This window comes from Engystomops pustulosus, chromosome 3 (assembly GCF_040894005.1).
Source record: "Engystomops pustulosus chromosome 3, aEngPut4.maternal, whole genome shotgun sequence".
Classification (NCBI taxonomy): domain Eukaryota; kingdom Metazoa; phylum Chordata; class Amphibia; order Anura; family Leptodactylidae; genus Engystomops; species Engystomops pustulosus.
Window position 1 is genome coordinate 123,910,829 of NC_092413.1, and position 17,415 is coordinate 123,928,243.

Genomic DNA, 17,415 nt, shown 5'->3' on the forward strand with positions numbered 1-17,415 from the left:
AATAACGGTCACCAGTGATTTGCCAGGAGAAGCTTTAGTGCTTTATGACAGTCTAGTCTATGTATTGTAAAGGTTGTCCTGGTAATGTTAATATAAAATACTATACTAAATAGTATAATTAGGGCTCATTTAGACGGGCATTTTTGATGTCTGTATGCTATTCTTTGGTGTTTTTTGCAAACAGACCCACTGTTTCCTATGAGTTTGCTCGTATGTCTGTTTTTTCCACGCGTGTGCAGACAGTAAGAAAAAAAATAGCAGAATGCGTTATTTTGTCTTGCATTGCATAGAAGTCAATAGATCCGCAAACAAATGGGCAGCACATGCATGACATTGTATACAAACTGTTGCTAGGCAACCAACTGGGCAGGGCAAAAAGTAGATTAGAAACCTGTCAGTTTTTTCTTTCCATGTGTGAAAAAAACAGAAGGTGTATGCATTTATTTGCCCGTCGGCATGAACCCCTTTTTTGTCTTATACATTTTTATTTTTTTCTAACTTAATTATATGCTTAAATTAATAACATTAATGATTTAGTGATATAAAGAGAGATCTGTGAGAAGATCCATCTATACCAGCACATTAAGCCTGTACCACAGTCTAACTCTATTGTTAACCAATAAGTCTATAGCCTAGTGGATAGAGGCTCTGTATCTCTATGGAAGGTGGAGTGTGGAGGTTGTGGGTTTAAATCCTGGGCTGGGCAAAAATTATTTAATTGAATAATTTAGAGCCTTGTGTCAGGGGAAGCCCTGGGAGAAGTAGAGACCATAAAAGGACAGATGGTGATATTTCACTGATGACGTACCTGCTCTGCCGCTGACCAATACATTTTGCCCTGCCCGATGCCCCCAATGGGGAATCCCCTGTAGAAAGTTACAAGGAGTCTGTACAACAGCACAAGTCGTTCACTACCGAAAAGAACAGAAACCCAGTATTGAACCGTTCAGAGAACGAAAGTATTGCAAAAGTATCAAGGTTTCAATGCATCGTGCAACCCTAGTCCAATGACAATAATGGAGTCCTTCATATGCCATGTTCACTGCACTGCCGCCTTAGTCCTTATTGACAGGTCTTGCTGCTACCAATATTTAGGAACCATCTGCCAATATACAAACAAAGCCTGCATTCATACTGCAGCAAGGGGGACGTATATATGGCCAACGTATATACGGCCGATATACGTCCCCCATAGACGGCAATGGGCGCACGGCGCCGTACGGGAGCGGTATGGTGCAGCACCGCTCCATACCCGGGAAAAAGATAGGACATGTCCTATCTTTTCCCGTATTAGGGCGCCGTGCGCTAAACATCCCTGTGGAGAGGGGCAGGGGTGAGCTCCTCTCCCCACGCGCTGCCGTGTGCCCCCGTGCTACAATACGGCGAGCAACGGCAGTGTGAATGTAGCCAAAGACATATACAGCTCCGTAGAAAATACAGTGTCAAATGTTTTACACAGTGCCTTGCTGGAACATTGAGAGAGAGAGAGCTCTGTTACAGTATTCAGTCCTTCATGTCATGTGACCAGGGTGATGTCATCTAAGGTCGTTTACCCCCTAACATTTGCAAAATCCACCCAAGGTATGTATCTGATCACATGAAATCACAGCATGCCTCAATGGAGGCATGGAGAAAACTAGAGGTCCATGGAGGCATGCTGTGATTTCATATACACTCACCAGCCACTTTATTAGGTACACCTGTCCAACTGCTCGTTAACACTTAATTTCTAATCAGCCAATCACATGGCGGCAACTCATTGCACTTAGGCATGTAGACATGGTCAAGACAATCTCCTGCAGTTCAAACGAGCATCAGTATGGGGAAGAAAGGTGATTTGAGTGCCTTTGAACGTGGCATGGTTGTTGGTGCCAGAAGGGCTGGTCTGAGTATTTCAGAGACTGCTGATCTACTGGGATTTTCACGCACAACCATCTCTAGGGTTTACAGAGAATGGTCCGAAAAAGAAAAAAAACATCCAGTGAGCGGCAGTTCTGTGGGTGGAAATGCCTCCTTGATGCCAGAGGTCAGAGGAGAATGGGCAGACTGGTTCGAGCTGATAGAAATGCAACAGTGACTCAAATCGCCACCCGTTACAACTAAGGTAGGCAGAAGAGCATCTCTGAACGCACAGTACGTCGAACTTTGAGGCAGATGGGCTACAGCAGCAGAAGACCACACCGGGTGCCACTCCTTTCAGCTAAGAACAGGAAACTGAGGCTACAATTTGCACAAGCTCATCGAAATTGGACAGTAGAAGATTGGAACAGAATTTGGCATCAACAACATGAAAGCATGGATCCATCCTGCCTTGTATCAACGGTTCAGGCTGGTGGTGGTGGTGTCATGGTGTGGGGAATATTTTCTTTGGGCCCCTTGGTACCAATTGAGCATCGTTGCAACGCCACAGCCTACCTGAGTATTGTTGCTGACCATGTCCATCCCTTTATGACCACAATGTACCCAACATCTGATGGCTACTTTCAGCAGGATAATGTGCCATGTCATAAAGCTGGAATCATCTCTGGTTTCTTGAACATGACAATGAGTTCACTGTACTCAAATGGCCTCCACAGTCACCAGATCTCAATCCAATAGAGCATCTTTGGGATATGGTGGAACGGGAGATTCGCATCATGGATGTGCAGCCGACAAATCTGCGGCAACTGTGTGATGCCATCATGTCAATATGGACTAAAATCTCTGAGGAATGCTTCCAGCACCTTGTTGAATCTATGCCACGAAGAATTGAGGCAGTTCTGAAGGCAAAAGGGGGTCCAACCCGTTACTAGCATGGTGTACCTAATAAAGTGGCCGGTGAGTGTACATGGAGTAGATTTTGCAAATGTTAGGGGGTGACAAACAATAGATGACACCACCCTGGTCATATAACATGAAGTGGTGAATGGTGAAAAGGGTCATGGGATGTGAGAGGCCACTAGATCGGCTTAGAAGGCCATGACTGGCAGCTTTTTGCCAGGTAAGAGAACAAAGTTGATTTCATGGTATGTGAGGGAAACATTTTTTATCTGAATGTAGGGCATCAATGAGTTAATAGGGCTCTTTGGGAACTTGTCACAAGCTGTATTTGTAAAGAGTGTGGTGATAGATTCTCAGGGAGAATTTAATAAGTATAAAATCTAATTTTCCTATTTTTGTTTCATAAACCTGTGGTAAGTTCTATCATCTTTAAAATCCAGTATCTGGTTACATTCAGTTCCTTTATTAAAATTCATTGATGGGGACTGAAAGGAAAGCATTATTCACCTTCAAGACACTTGAACTGCGTCATGAAATCCTTAATTTTGCACACTGTACTGTCAAGCTTCCTTCCAGAATATGGTTCTAAGACCTCCAAGCACTTATGAAGTGTTGCCACTAGTTCATCCTTTGCCAGCATTCTGCAATTGGAAAAAAAAGTCAACATCCTCTAAAAATAAAATAAAAACTACAAATTAATTATAAAAATACATTTTATACCATAATGAACAAAAAGTCTTCCTTGTAATTCAATAGGAAGGCTATTTGTTCCACAATGTATTATGTCACCAATATGCTACAGGTATAACAAGCATAATATCCTCTCATCAAGAAATACACTGAACCAAAAGAGAGAAGACAATACAATATTGGAACAGTAAAATAAAATCACCCAACAAAACAATGCATGAACTTGCAATAAAATTTCCTCATTAAAAATTAATGGTGGTATACAAGATGGTTTGGGAGGAATTCACAATGCTACCAAAAAGACACAATACATATATACAGGCATAAAAAGCCATCTGTCGAAACACAAAACTTGTGGTCTGTGTTATGCCTGTATATACCTGTTGTGTCTTTTAGGTGGCATTTTGAAGTTTTTTTTTTTACTAGGTTGTGGACCTTCATGATGATAGTTTGGATTTGGCTTGTTCCTCCTATTCCCCAGAAGAAGCCAGTTTGTAGTCAATTCAGCCACCTACCTGTCACACAAGTCACTATAACGATCTAAGCCTCGTAATCCAGGTGGCGGAGGTGATCCCTCCATCCCCAGAGTAGTGACAGGATAGGTACGCCAATTCACCCTGCCGCTGGAGTACAGGAGCCTACAAATTGTATCTTTCTTTTTACTACACCGTTGTAGTTATCAGAGCAGGCGAGAAAAACAACATAGCCTGCTTCATTGTATATGTTATTTAGGTGTCGTACCATATTATACCAGATTGATTTACAATTCACTACTCTAAAATAAAAAGATCCTACCAGTACCGGTAAATGCTTTCCGGTTACTGATAAAAAGAAGAAAAATGCTACATTAATACCAGCATAAATATTCTGTATTAGATCTGATTCACATTTTCATGGTCGGACGGAGAATTATTGACCGATGGTTTACTGACTGTTGTTTAGGGTCCCAAATCGACCTGTATGAGGGTTATATGTGGGCAAAAGTTTAAAAAAAAACTTTTATACCTACCTATATGTGGATCCAATGAGGCACATCAGACTCACACCTTCAGAGACAGCACCGTCTCTTGGGTTGTGGCAAGTGAAGCTGGCATAATGTCCCAGCTTCATTTGCCGCAACACACAGACAACAAAGTCCATATAAAGTTTTTTTTTTTTTTTTTAAAGACAATCTCTCAGAAAAACAAATACAGGGTGTTTTGGGACACTAAACCACTGGTCCAGGTTCCCTTTAAGTAAAGTTAAGGAAAAATACTGTAACATGTATATAATATATACACACTCACCCAACCCTTGAACATGGCTGACGATTTTTAGTATGAGCACACTAATTTATGATTACACCACAAAATTCAGATTGAAAAGCAATCTCACCACTTCAAATGAATCCATTGGATTTCATTTACAATCAACATAACTGCGCTGCACCACTGGCTGCCCATGATTTCCCCAGACATTGCTGCAATATTTCCAATTACTCCTTCAGTTTATGGAAGTAAATCTAATAGTTGCACCAGGGAACTAAAATGCATAAGTAGGTCCAAAAAGCATCCTGCACTTACACGCCTTTTGTTCCTATATTACTGCTTATACAGTACATAAAATGTAGCTTACAGGGGGAAGAGGTCTATATTCTTACCGCAGGAGGTTTAAAGCTGAGCTGTATTCTTCTGTATCCCAAATATTCTTCTCCAAACAAGCACAATAAAGTTCTCTAATCTGGAAATCATAATACCACCATAAATACAGCATCCCACAGGCTGAAAACTCTTTTTAATGAAGACCTAATGGATGATCAAACCAGTATATCTATTCCAGAAAGAACAGATTCCTAACTGTAGACAACACTGTTTCAACTTTATTGTGTCTCTTCTGTACAGTGTAGGGTGAGAGGTTAGTAAGGGGGCAGTCATAAATCATTTTCGTCGGCACCTTTGCATCGTTTTTACTGAAAAGCAGTATGCATTGGATATATGTGAATGTGCCCCAAGAACAGGGACTTATCTGAGCCATGTGCATTTCTTTATTGTTTTAGGCATGGATTTACACATTTCTTTAATCAGGATTTATTTTGAAGACTCCAGATCAGCATCATAATGCATTACTTGGAATAACTTGGTTGGCAGCTTTGAGAATTGTTCTAGAAGCTGAGTAATCTTTCTGTGCACATTAATGGAATATTTTCAATAAAAATACTGATTTATGTGACTTTTTCATGCATTCGGAAATTCAGATGGTTGTGTGATCCCACTACAATATAATTCTCAAGTCCTGACTTCTAAACTGTTCTTGATCACAAGTGCCATCTGCTGGAAACAATGAGATTTGCAGGCATGCACTGCCAATAGAAAATGCCTCATCTTTTAAAACATCTAATGTATACATGGAATGTACCACAAATCTTTTTCCCTGAAATACTATTTAATTGCATTCTGACAACGTAGCATGTACTGTGCAGCTTTACTATTGGCCTCTTTGGCATCACACACATTGCAACCATAGATTATATTTACTGAAGCCTTTTTACACATCTGAAGATCAGGAAGTTGCACAGTTATGTGTTACACTAGACAGGACACCCCTGAAAAGCCAGGGCACAGGTAAAAATAAAAACACATTCCTCTGACTCCCTGTTCTCATAATGTGGTCCCCTTTATCCCATGAATAGGGACCCAGCCGGATGGGAAGTGATGAGGATCCTATGAGGTATCTGGTACTTTTTACAAAGTGGTATGAACAGTAGAAAAATAGAATGAGACAAGTGGCCATGTTTCTCTGGTGGACTATGTTTATGCCTTTGTATGCTAGAAAAGCACTTTACTGCATGGATTACACAGCAATAAAACTAAAGAGGTGTTATGACTAGCAAATAAATGTATGCTGAAAGTGTGTGATTCTTATTAATATAGCTTAGCTTTAGCATGATACATTCTCTTTCTTACCTGCTTTCCTAGGGGATACTTAGGAAGAATACACGTGAAATTGTGCAGACACCTCAAAATTGGGATATAACTCTCATGGTATGCATGCAAATCTTCCAAAAACTTTTGGGCCATGGCCTTACAAAAAAAAATATATATATATTATATTTAGAGAAGATAGTGTTTAAATTTATGGTTCAATCAAGTTTATTAAACCAACAACAAACAAGGAAACAAACAAACATACATACATAATAGACTGTCATAGTAACAGTACTATAACCAATTTTCAAATAAAGTTGGAGATATCAGGCACAAAATAGCACAGGCATGTGAATAGATAGAGCCTTATAAAATCCAATATAATGTCCAAGTCCCGCAGCCACGCATTCTATCCCCGACCACATATCAACATCACATATAAACTAAGATTTCCTGAGGCCAGGGAATCCTGATCACTACCCCGCTCCTATTAGCGTGAGTCTGCAAAAAAACTAGGCCAGGAGGCATAGATGAATTTAGATAGTAAAAAAGAGAATAATTTTCACTTTGGGCGTAGGAGTATACCCATATCCCAAGGTGCAGACATTACAGTAGGGTCATTGGGTAATGGCAGCAATAAAAGGTAGTGGGAGAGGGAACCCTCTCCTGTCAACTGACTAGGTGCCTTCTGAGACCCAAGCAAATTAGTCTTCAGTGACTCTGTGGTGCTGCCACATGCCGAAGTGTAAGAGTGTCAGGAATAGTTCCCATAGATGGAGGGGCGCCTGATGTCCACATAACATCCAAGTCAGAGTAAGAATAATAGGAGATCAAAGAACAATAAAAATAGAGTAGATTATGGGTAGAGAATCAACGAGGGGAAGGGAGAAGAAGAAGAGAGAAAGAGAAGATGGAAATGTAAAATAAGAAGATAATGTTTAAATTTAGACTGGTTTAGTCAATATTCAAACTGTGTGGCATGAATGGAAGTACGCAGTATAAAGAAACCTCTCTCAGAATAGTGGACAGCACTAGACAGGTGAAAGATTATACTTGTCACACCACCAAGAAAAAGGAGTTTTGTGTGTCCTCTGGGGTACGCTGACAAGTGTCCTGGGCTCTCTGCACTGAGCACTTACTACACAATAACCTCTGATCTAACGTGACAGCCTTGGTGGATCCTAGAGCTGTCACTGAAGAGCATAGTGGAGTTCAGGAGTCCTTTAGTCCAGGGACACTGAACGCCGAGAGGACACAGGCAATCACAGTGCAAGGTAATGTAACTAATATAAACATTGACCTAAGTATAACTGCTGTACACTCTGCCTATATGGTCTGGTCATTACTTTTGAAAGACTCCTTTCAAGTCTCTAAAATTTTAACAAAAGTTTAGCATTATGCCCTGATACGGCAAACATTTTGTCAATAAAACACTGAAGCATCCACATGTATCTATGGTAGTTGCCCACTTGATTGTGAGTGTTTCTTCCCATGTGGGAGTGGCCATGTATTTGTCATCAGTCTGCGTACACTAGGAAGAGCTAATTATGAATATTTTATTTGTATCGGAATAATAGATTGGATTTAAAGGGCTTTTTAAGGTAATATGTCATGTGTACATTTCATTATTGCACCTAAGCACATATATTCTCATCTGATCTGAAGTACTGCACAGCATGCTTGAATGCACTTAATTTCCTCGTATTATATTTGGAGATTTGTGTCAGTGCCCTACTGTGTAACCATAAGAAATGAACAGGTGCTAGCCCCCCCTTGATATTTTCATTATTAATATTGTGAATACAATTTGCAGGTCCCTTTCACTTGCAAAGTAAGACACATAAGAGTTGAAAAAGAGAAAAAAGAAGAAAGAAAAATCAATAGTCTTCCAATTACTCCAAGAACAGACAAGCAGGGCTGAGTGAAGCACACCCATGGGAGTCCAGCTATGCAATTGTGAAAGGATGAAAACTAGCTGTACCTGGGAGGCAGAAAAAGTAGCATCAATCAAGTCTGATGGAAAGAAAAATACATACTTTGTGATCTGCCCTGGGAGACATGATGTGCTGGGATTAAACTCAATTACTCATTTTCTCTTTTGTGAGCAAATTGCTAAGATAAAAAACATTTTTACTAGGACTTTTCATCACAGCTACAAACACTAAAAGAAAGATAGAATTTCATGTCATCAGGAATATACCTGTACATTTATTCTATACAACTAAATGGAAATAGGGAAACAAGTATCATCACACTGTGGGATTCCCTCTGACAACTTCATGGCGGCTTCCACTGCTTATCATAGACATAGGCAAGTTACAGTGTCGTCTATGTACATGAGTAACTCCATTTCTGGCCACTATGTGACTTGTAAGTTTCATTTTTAGCAGCCATAATCTCCGCAGCTCTCTTCTTCACTATACACAACACATTTAAAGTACGGCAACCAAAAGGGGTTTAAAAAAAAAGATGCTTTGAAACCTGGAGACTATGTGTGATATAAGCCACAATGCACAGTAACAGACAATACAAAACTGAATTGTAGTAACAGGTCAGGAAATGCAACATGAAAAGGGCTTGAATGCCAAGATCAGAAGCAATTTAAGTTAACCACTAAGTAAAGCTAAACCCGACTGCTCTCTTTCATTCACTCCAGAGCAATGTGCAAAGCAGTTTCCAAACAGGCATTTGGCGAATTCAGGTTGAAAATGTCGGTATTACATTTAATTAAAATACAGTGGAATAAATTTTTGCATACCAAAAAATCTAATAAGACAGCAGAACATTTCTAATAAAAGTGGCCGATTTTGTGTTATTTGAGCACTACCTGTAAATGCAAATTTTACTTACAGTATTTTTCGGACTATAAGGCACACCGGAGTATAAGGCGTACCATCTATAAATGCCTGCTAAAAACACTGAGGTTCATATACAAGGCGCACTGGACCATAAGGCGCACCTGATTATAAGGATGAATGTCCAGCAGGTGGCAGACCTGTGCACAGTTCAACGCAGCTGTTGTCTGTCAGTACGGTTCATATATAAGGCGCACTGGACTATAAGCCGCACCTTTGATTTCTGAGTAAATCAAAGGATTTTTTGTGCGCCTTATAGTCCAAAAAATACGGTAAGTTTCTATGATTATCACTAGAGATCAGCGAACTTTCCGTTTGGGTGCGCCCGGAACATATTGTCGGATTGGCAGCCGAACAACCAATTGATGCCCCTGCCCAACAAACCACGTCTATGATTGGGCAGATATTTCCCCTTCCCAACTATCCCAGGGGGATATCTCAGGGGCATCAATTTGCTGGATTGGCTGTTTAGCCGCCAATATGAAAATATGTCCGTGCTGTGCGGAAAGTTCGGGTCTGGTCATCTCTAATCATCACAGCTGTCTACATGGGTGTGACTACACAGCATGACTAGTTTAGGTTCAGCAAGGCCCACTGTGACAACTTATATTTGCAAGTGAAAGGTTATAACTTCACTTTACTTCAAACGAAACTTAACATGAGGAATCTATTACCAGAAGTAGATCTGATGGCAGATTTCTTCTGCCTACCTCTGCCATTATCTGTAATTTAATAATCCTGGATACTTCCTGCACAGGAACGTGCTATTATCACAAGTGTTAACCCCTTAAACACCATGTGTAAGAGGCATCCCCCTAAGGATCATCCCCCACCCACTTACAAGGGGAATTGAATACTCATCTGGATAATTCTGAATGGAGCTCCTTCCATTCTATTCCCGATCGTGTGCCACCACATATGGAGTATCAGCACACTTGGGAGAAATTGGGTATCAAATTTTGTGGAGAATTTTTTAAGATTGAATCCATTGCCCAACGTATTGTCCAAAAATATTACAATTTGTAGACTGCGCCTCCATTTTGTTTTAACCCCTATAAAACACCTAAAGGTTGACATACTTCTTAAAAGTGCTTTTTCATACGTTAAGGAGTGTAGTTTCCATAACTTACGAGTCTTGCTGTTATTAAGGCCTCTCAGTGTCAAATGAAAGTTGAGCAGTTTTTGTTGATTATTCAAAAAATTTGAAAATGGCACCCAAATTCTAAGCCTCATAACACTCTAGTAAAATATATGGAATCTTAAAAAAAAAACATCCAACATAAAGCAGACATTTGGGAAATGTAAGTTATTAGTTAATTTAGGTGCTATGACTATCTGCTTCAAAAGTAGAGAATTTAGAACTTTGAATATAAAGAATTTTTCTAAATTTTTGCCAAATTTCAGGTTTTTTCATAACTAAACACAAAATAGATCATCCAAGTCTTTAACTCGTCTGGGACCGCACGCTGACGTCTTAACTTTAGATATCAGCGGGCGCAGGTCCAGAGTATTCAGCAACGTCTTTAGATGTCATTGCAGTTTTCTGCTGCTCCCGTTCTAGTGTCAGAGACACCCGGAGACCCTAGTGAGAAGGGAGATGCGGATCATTACCCCTTCTCCACTCCTTACAGCATCGCGCTGAATGATCTAAAAGGGGATAAACAGAGCTGCTGGGTCTAATTAGACCCAGTACAGCTCTGATCACATACCCCAGTGACAGGTGGTCATTTCCTCTGTAACTTTGGCTCTTATAGATGCCTCAGTTACAGGGGAAAACTTGTAAGAGAAAATAAAATAACGTAAAATTAAAAAAAAACAAAAAACAAACACAAAATATTAATAAATATTTATAAAAATACAATGGCATTTCCCCATATAATAAAAGAAAAATCACCCGCTACACTACAAAAAACATTGCCATAGTCGCCCCGTTTGCCTGAGACTATACATATTATATATCAAAACAACTGAAACAAATAGGGAATTCATTAATAATGTTCATTTTGAGTAAAATGAAAACTTAAAATAAAGGATTATAAATTACAAAAAAAATCCTATTTTCCACTTTTAATCCCAAATAAAAATGAAAAAAAAAAAATGTTTAAACTTTTATTACCTTTTTAACTAGCTCTATGTGTCCCGAAAAAACACAACAAAAATTTTAAGATTAAGTACAATGTGTCACAAGAAAACAATCTCAAAAACCCCCAGATATGTTAAAGCGTTTCAAAGCTATAACCACTTCTAGTGACACAGGGCAGATTTGAAAAATGGGGCCTCGTCCTAGAGGCCAAAACAGGCTGATTCCTGAAGGGGTTAAAAAGGTAATCGTAGGCATGATTACAAAGGGGCCTGTGTGAGGCGTTCTGAAATAAGCTGACGGTCCCTTTGAAGAAACTTCACTGTAATAACAATAATAAACAGAAAAAACAGACATAAAAGAGTAATGGCAATCGATTACAGATATAGATGGAATGCCTAAAAATTACCTTTAAATAGCCATCATCAGTCAGAAGCTTCACTTGTGCCTCTGGTGTCTGACTTTCAACAAAACTGCAGAAAAGAAAAACGGTACATAACAATGAAATGTCTGGTCTGCTTTTTCACAAATTTTTCTTAATTTTTCCTTAATGGGACATCATTATTACACTGTGTAGTATTCTCAATGATGAGCTATTGGAGATATATAATGTAGTCAATTCCTTACCCCAAGCTTCTTTAAAGGGACACTGTCACTAAATTTTATCCCACTAAAATATCAGCCCTCTCATACTTATTTATTGTCCAAAATAAGTAACTTTTAAAGGCTGAAGGGAGAGCGTCAATGCAGATGGCTATATCCTAGGTTTTGTAATACCTAGAACCATCATTCATATTCAAGGAAATCTAGCAACAGAGTGAAGGATTGTAAACCAACCACACTTACCTGCTGGTGTGTGCCCCCTCAGGCATGACCCGTTCTTCTTTTAGCTTCTAATGCCCTTGTTTTTACAAAAAAAGGCTTTAAAAATATGCAAATGAACCAGAGGGGCTCCAGGCTCAATTAACAGCCACGGAGCCTGGAGCCCATTAGGATAATTTGTAAACTGTAAACCCTTAAAAAAAAAAAAAAGCCCATAAGAAGCTAAAAGAAAGATCGATCCTGACAAACCAGCACACACCAGTATGTAAGTCTACCTAATTTACAATCCTTTCATTCTGTTGGTAGATGTCCTTTAATCCTTGCAGGACTCAGCCTTTTTTCTTTCTGGATTTCTGTTTTTTACTCCCCTCGTTCCAAAACTAATATATTTATACATTTACAGAGATGCTTAAGGCTTGTTATCTGCGGGGCAAATTGTACTTTTTAGTGGTGGGCCGCTGGTGGCATTTAATATTCCATTCAATGCACTGGAAAGCTGGAAATAAATTTCAAGTGCAGTGTAAATCGACAAAAAAAAAAGGTTTTGTGGGCTCTATTTTTACAGGTTTTATTCTGCGCTCTAAATGACACTCTCTTTTTTGTTTGCGTCGCTACAATCACAGGGATACTTTATATAGGTTTTAATGGCTTTAAAAAGATTAACATCTTTTGTACATAAAAAAAATATTTGCCATTCTGCCAAATTCTGAGGCCAATAACTTTTTCAAACTTTGGTGTACGGACCTATTTAAGTTGTTATTTTTTTGCAGTATATGCTGGCGTATTAATCATTTTGTATTCAAATATTCATGGATGGAAAAATGGTGAAAAAGTAGTGATTCGGCCATTTGGGCGCTATTTTCTGTTCACGGCCGTGAATTCCATTTATAATATTTTGATAGAGCAGGCATTTTAGGATGCAGTGATACTTATGTTTATGATTTTTACGGTTTATTAATTTTTAGATGTATTCTATGGAAGGGGTTGATTTAAACTTTTTTTTACTTTTTTTTTTATTTTTAATTTTAACAATTTTTTTACCATTATTTCTGACCCTCCAGGGTACCTGTCATCAGAAATAGGTATAATAAACCACTACCACTATGTTGTCAAGCATCCGAACAGCTTCCAGATCATGTTTCTTTCTTGGCCCAGTGTGATGACAGTATCCAGACAATCTACTTTGAAGTGAGATGTTAACTGGTCACTTTCCTTTCCTCTCTTCCTTTATACAGTCAGGGAGGAAGAGAGTTTAACACTGAAGTCAAGCTCTCCCTGCTTCTGGACGCCTCCACCTGTGTGATTGACATCATTTGCCGGACTTCAGAAGATCTGGTCAATTATGTCCTTGAATGAAGGACCATCAATTACAGTTAAAGGGGTGTTTTAAGGCAAGGAGAGCTTGATTTCAATGTAAAACTCTCCACCTCCTTGACTTCATAAAACCAAGTAACATCTCACTTCAAAGTTGATTTTCTGAATGATGCCACTATACCAGACAATGAAAGAAATGTGATGTAGAAGCTGCTCAGCTGCTTAAGTACATACTGGTAGTGGTTTATTAGGCCACTTCAAAGTTGATTTTCTGGATGATACCACCAAGCTGGACCATGAAAGAGGCATGATTAAGAAGCTGTTCAACCACTTGACAACATACTTATAGTGGTTTATTTGGCCCATTTCTGTTGACAGTTTCCCTTTAAAGGGGTATTCCAGGAATCAGCATAATTCATATACAAATGGTCCTTACAATATTAGCTAATATGTAATCTGTTGTTATTTAAAATTTAGCTCTCCTTAGCAAAAAAAATGCTGTGGGCATACAATGTAATGAAAAATGTAATCAGTCCGTTAATTTCCGCAGAGCAGAAACAGGACAGAAGATGGCCGCTGATCACATGTCCTGCACCTGCCTGGGCAGATCATGTGATGACCAATACGTTTGGCTGTAGTCAGTTGGTGGCAGTGCATCCAGTGTGACTAGTATTTTTGTGATGTACAGTGATGGCAGTTACACGTCATTACTATGGTAACCTGTTTGATCATCACAGGGAGCAGAGCATAAGAAGTAGGAGGAGTTACTGAGAACTAAAAAATCTTGGGTCTTGTAGTTTTCAGTGGGGGCCATGTTGGCAATAGCTTCACCTAATTTAGAGAGATCATAACATGAACATTCAGAGATTATTATTCAGGCAGTAAAGGAACATGGGCAATTTATGTAACCGAATGGCAAACCTCTTTAACATTTTTTAAATCTATAAACAATGAAAAATATGTATACAGGGCCGTGGCTCGCTAATGGCGGGTTAAGACGCACGATTGGAGTGCTTCACTCCCTGACCCAGCTAACCAAAGGCAGCAGGCTATAAACGGCACTTACCCCGGCCATGATGGTGGAGAAAGGAGGCAGGAACGCCGGGAGATCCCATCCGAGGAAGGAGAACGGGAGCCTGGCCAATATCTCCGTGCCAGCAGGCACCGCAAACAAGAAGCTCACACCAGCCAAGATGGCCGACGGCGCAGAGAACTCAGGCGCTTCCTCCCCGAAGACACAGGGGGCAAGATGCCCTCGCAGCACGCGCCTGTCACAGCTGCAGGAGACCGCACGGAAAGAAAGAGGGGTGGCAGACATGGTGACTGAATCGCAAAGGGAGGCAGCACGTGCTACCCTGGAACAGGTAGGCTCAGGGGGACGAGCCGCAGCAGTGGTGGCCTCAACCCGCGGCCCACACGCGCCACGTGGATGGACATGGCGGAGTAAGCAGGCCTAACAGCCCACCAGAGAGCAGCTCCGGGCCCTGCAGCCCACGGCCAATTAGTGCTGCCCCCCCCCCTCCGCTAACCCATATATAGAGCCAGAAGGAGCCCACAATAATCCCCATGGGGAAGCCGAAGTTGGGCTCTTTGCATCAAGCCCGGGAGCCAACTCTACATCCCTGGGGGCCTCTCCCTGCTGGGCATCTGCTCACAGCCCTGCCTCCCCCCTCAACCCCCTGTCGCTGGTATCGGGGGACAATGGCTTGGTGTCCACTCACCTCCTATGTCTACACATGATGAGTGGGACTGGAAGGCTCACATAATGGCTTTGCCTACTAGAGAAGACCTACAGACCCTCCTTGGGAAAATGGAGGCCTCACATAAGAAAGATATGAAGCACATTAAGTCGGAGATTAAGCATGTGGGCCACAGGGTCCTAGAGTTGGAGGAACAACAGGAAGGACTGCACGATGTTATTCATTCTCATAAAGAGGTTATCGTACAACAAACATCGCAAATTTCTGATATCATGGATCACCTTGATGAGAAAATAATCACAGACAAGAATCTGAGAATACGTGGCCTCCCGGAAGGGGTCCTGCTGCCACAGTTAGAGAGCTGGGCCCAGAAATTCTTTGGCAACTTGCTACAAATGCCCCCTAATAAAAAGGTCAAAATTGACAGAATCCACCGCACACTTGGCCCACGTTCCTCAGATCCTAAACGTGTACACGACGTCATTTGTCGCATTCATTTTTACAAGGATAAAGAACGCATCTTGCAGCGTGTCAGAGACTCTGGTGGATTACAGCATGGTGACTCTCCTATACTGATCTTGCCAGACCTAGCTAGACGTACGCTACTTCTCAAAAAAGTTCTAAAGCCCCTTCTCAAAATGCTCAGAGACCGCAATATCCTATATAGATAGGGTTACCCCTTTCAATTGCTGGCTAAAAAAAAAGAGTGCATCCTTCAGACAGTTGGGAGACCTGCCTGGTTTCTTAGGAACTTTTGGCCTCCCAATGGTGGCCCTACCAGATTGGCCGTGTCCAGTCTCCCTGCCGGTATCCCCTCCAAGGGAGCAGTAGAATAAGCTCCCGCCGAAACAACAGCCAGACCCCAAGAGACCCAGAAGTGCTACCTCTAGGGATATCCTGAGATAATGGGCTTAATATGTGTAGAAGGTGTTCTAGAAAAGTGATGGGCAAACTTTTGAGCTTGGTGTGTCAAAATTGGCCAAAAAACCAAGCATAACTCGGGTGGTGTGTCACCTTGACATAAAAACATAATTTCGTGATATTTATATTTTAAATAACCAATATGTATAATTATTTAACTTCTAGGGTACTTTAACGCTAGGTTGTCTGATTGATCCTACCATATACTGCAATACTACATTGTGGCAGTATATAAGGATTTTCCGCATCATCTATTTATTACAATGTGCAAATTGCACATTGTAATAGATCAGTTACAATCGGACATGTGTGGAAATGCTTAGTAACCTGCAAACTTTCAGTCATGTCAGGTCAGGTTATAGTGAGGGCGCAGGCGCCGCTGTCCGCATCTCCTTCATGAGGAGCAAAATAATCGCAATGTCTGGCGATTTGCAAGGCGTTGCGATTATTTCAGGGCTTGTACGTCACAAAACTGACACACAAGCCCAGATGACTGTCTTGTATCATACAGTACATTACTTACTGTATGATGGGAGTGGTTGTCCTCCCTCCTCCCTGCTGTGGAGATGGTCAGTGTAGAGGTGGAAGAGGTACACTGAGGTACACTGACAGAGGTGGCAGAGATACACTGACCTTTCTCACTGTATGATGGGAGTGGTTGTGCTCCCTCATCCCTGCTCTGGAGCTGGTCAGTGTAGAGGTGGCAGCTGCTGGGACATCACACAAGGCAGCAGCGATGTGACCTCTGTCTGTGCTGCCTCCCTCCGCCCACATCAACTATCAGGAGCTCCAGAGGAGTCTCCTGGGTGTATGGCCGGGTCACCTCTCCTGCTGTGTCCCGGGATTACATGGAGACCCGAGGCACAGCTCACACAGGGGCAGGAAGAGGAGGAGGAGGGGGAACAACTAGGAGCTGCAGAGAAGTCTCTCCTGCTGTGCCCCAAGCTGATACCTATGCTAACTTGGAGACACAAGCTCACACAGGAGGAGAGGGGCCCGGGGGGGAGGAGGAGGAAGTGCTGTGAGCTCTCAGCTCACTGAATTGCAACCGCGTTGCTCCAGACAATGTATTTCTGCATCTATAGTAGTGTGTCTCGGGACCAGGAGACGGGACTTCGTCTCTTGGTCCCGGACAATGAAAGAAACAGCTTGACAATCTCTCAGCCTGCTGGCTACTGCACCGGCGGCCGCGTGTCACTGAAGATGGCTACGCGTGTCAGCACTGACAAGCGTGTCATAGGTTCGCCATCACTGTTCTAGAAAGTGAGTCTAATTTTCCTGTAGCTTTCCTGACTATGACATCTAGAGTTGGGAGAGATAAGTGTTAAGATTTTAGGATTTAAAATTCAAAATGCCATAGCCGTCTTGCT

At 41.3% G+C, this 17,415-nt stretch overlaps 1 protein-coding gene across 3 annotated transcripts in view; it reads right to left on the reverse strand.

Moving 5' to 3' along the window:
- ORC3 (origin recognition complex subunit 3) overlaps nt 1-17,415 on the reverse strand; it is a 67,172-nt gene that overhangs the window by 16,103 nt on the left and 33,654 nt on the right. For 2 of the 3 annotated variants that reach the window (XM_072141981.1, XM_072141983.1), the window contains exons 12-15: nt 11,698-11,761; nt 6,393-6,509; nt 5,090-5,169; nt 3,268-3,401 (exon numbers count right to left, since the gene is read on the reverse strand). In XM_072141981.1, coding sequence (XP_071998082.1) covers nt 3,268-3,401; nt 5,090-5,169; nt 6,393-6,509; nt 11,698-11,761 — 395 coding nt within the window. The remainder of the gene's footprint in view (nt 1-3,267; nt 3,402-5,089; nt 5,170-6,392; nt 6,510-11,697; nt 11,762-17,415) is intronic. The other variant, XM_072141984.1, reaches the window with a different exon arrangement.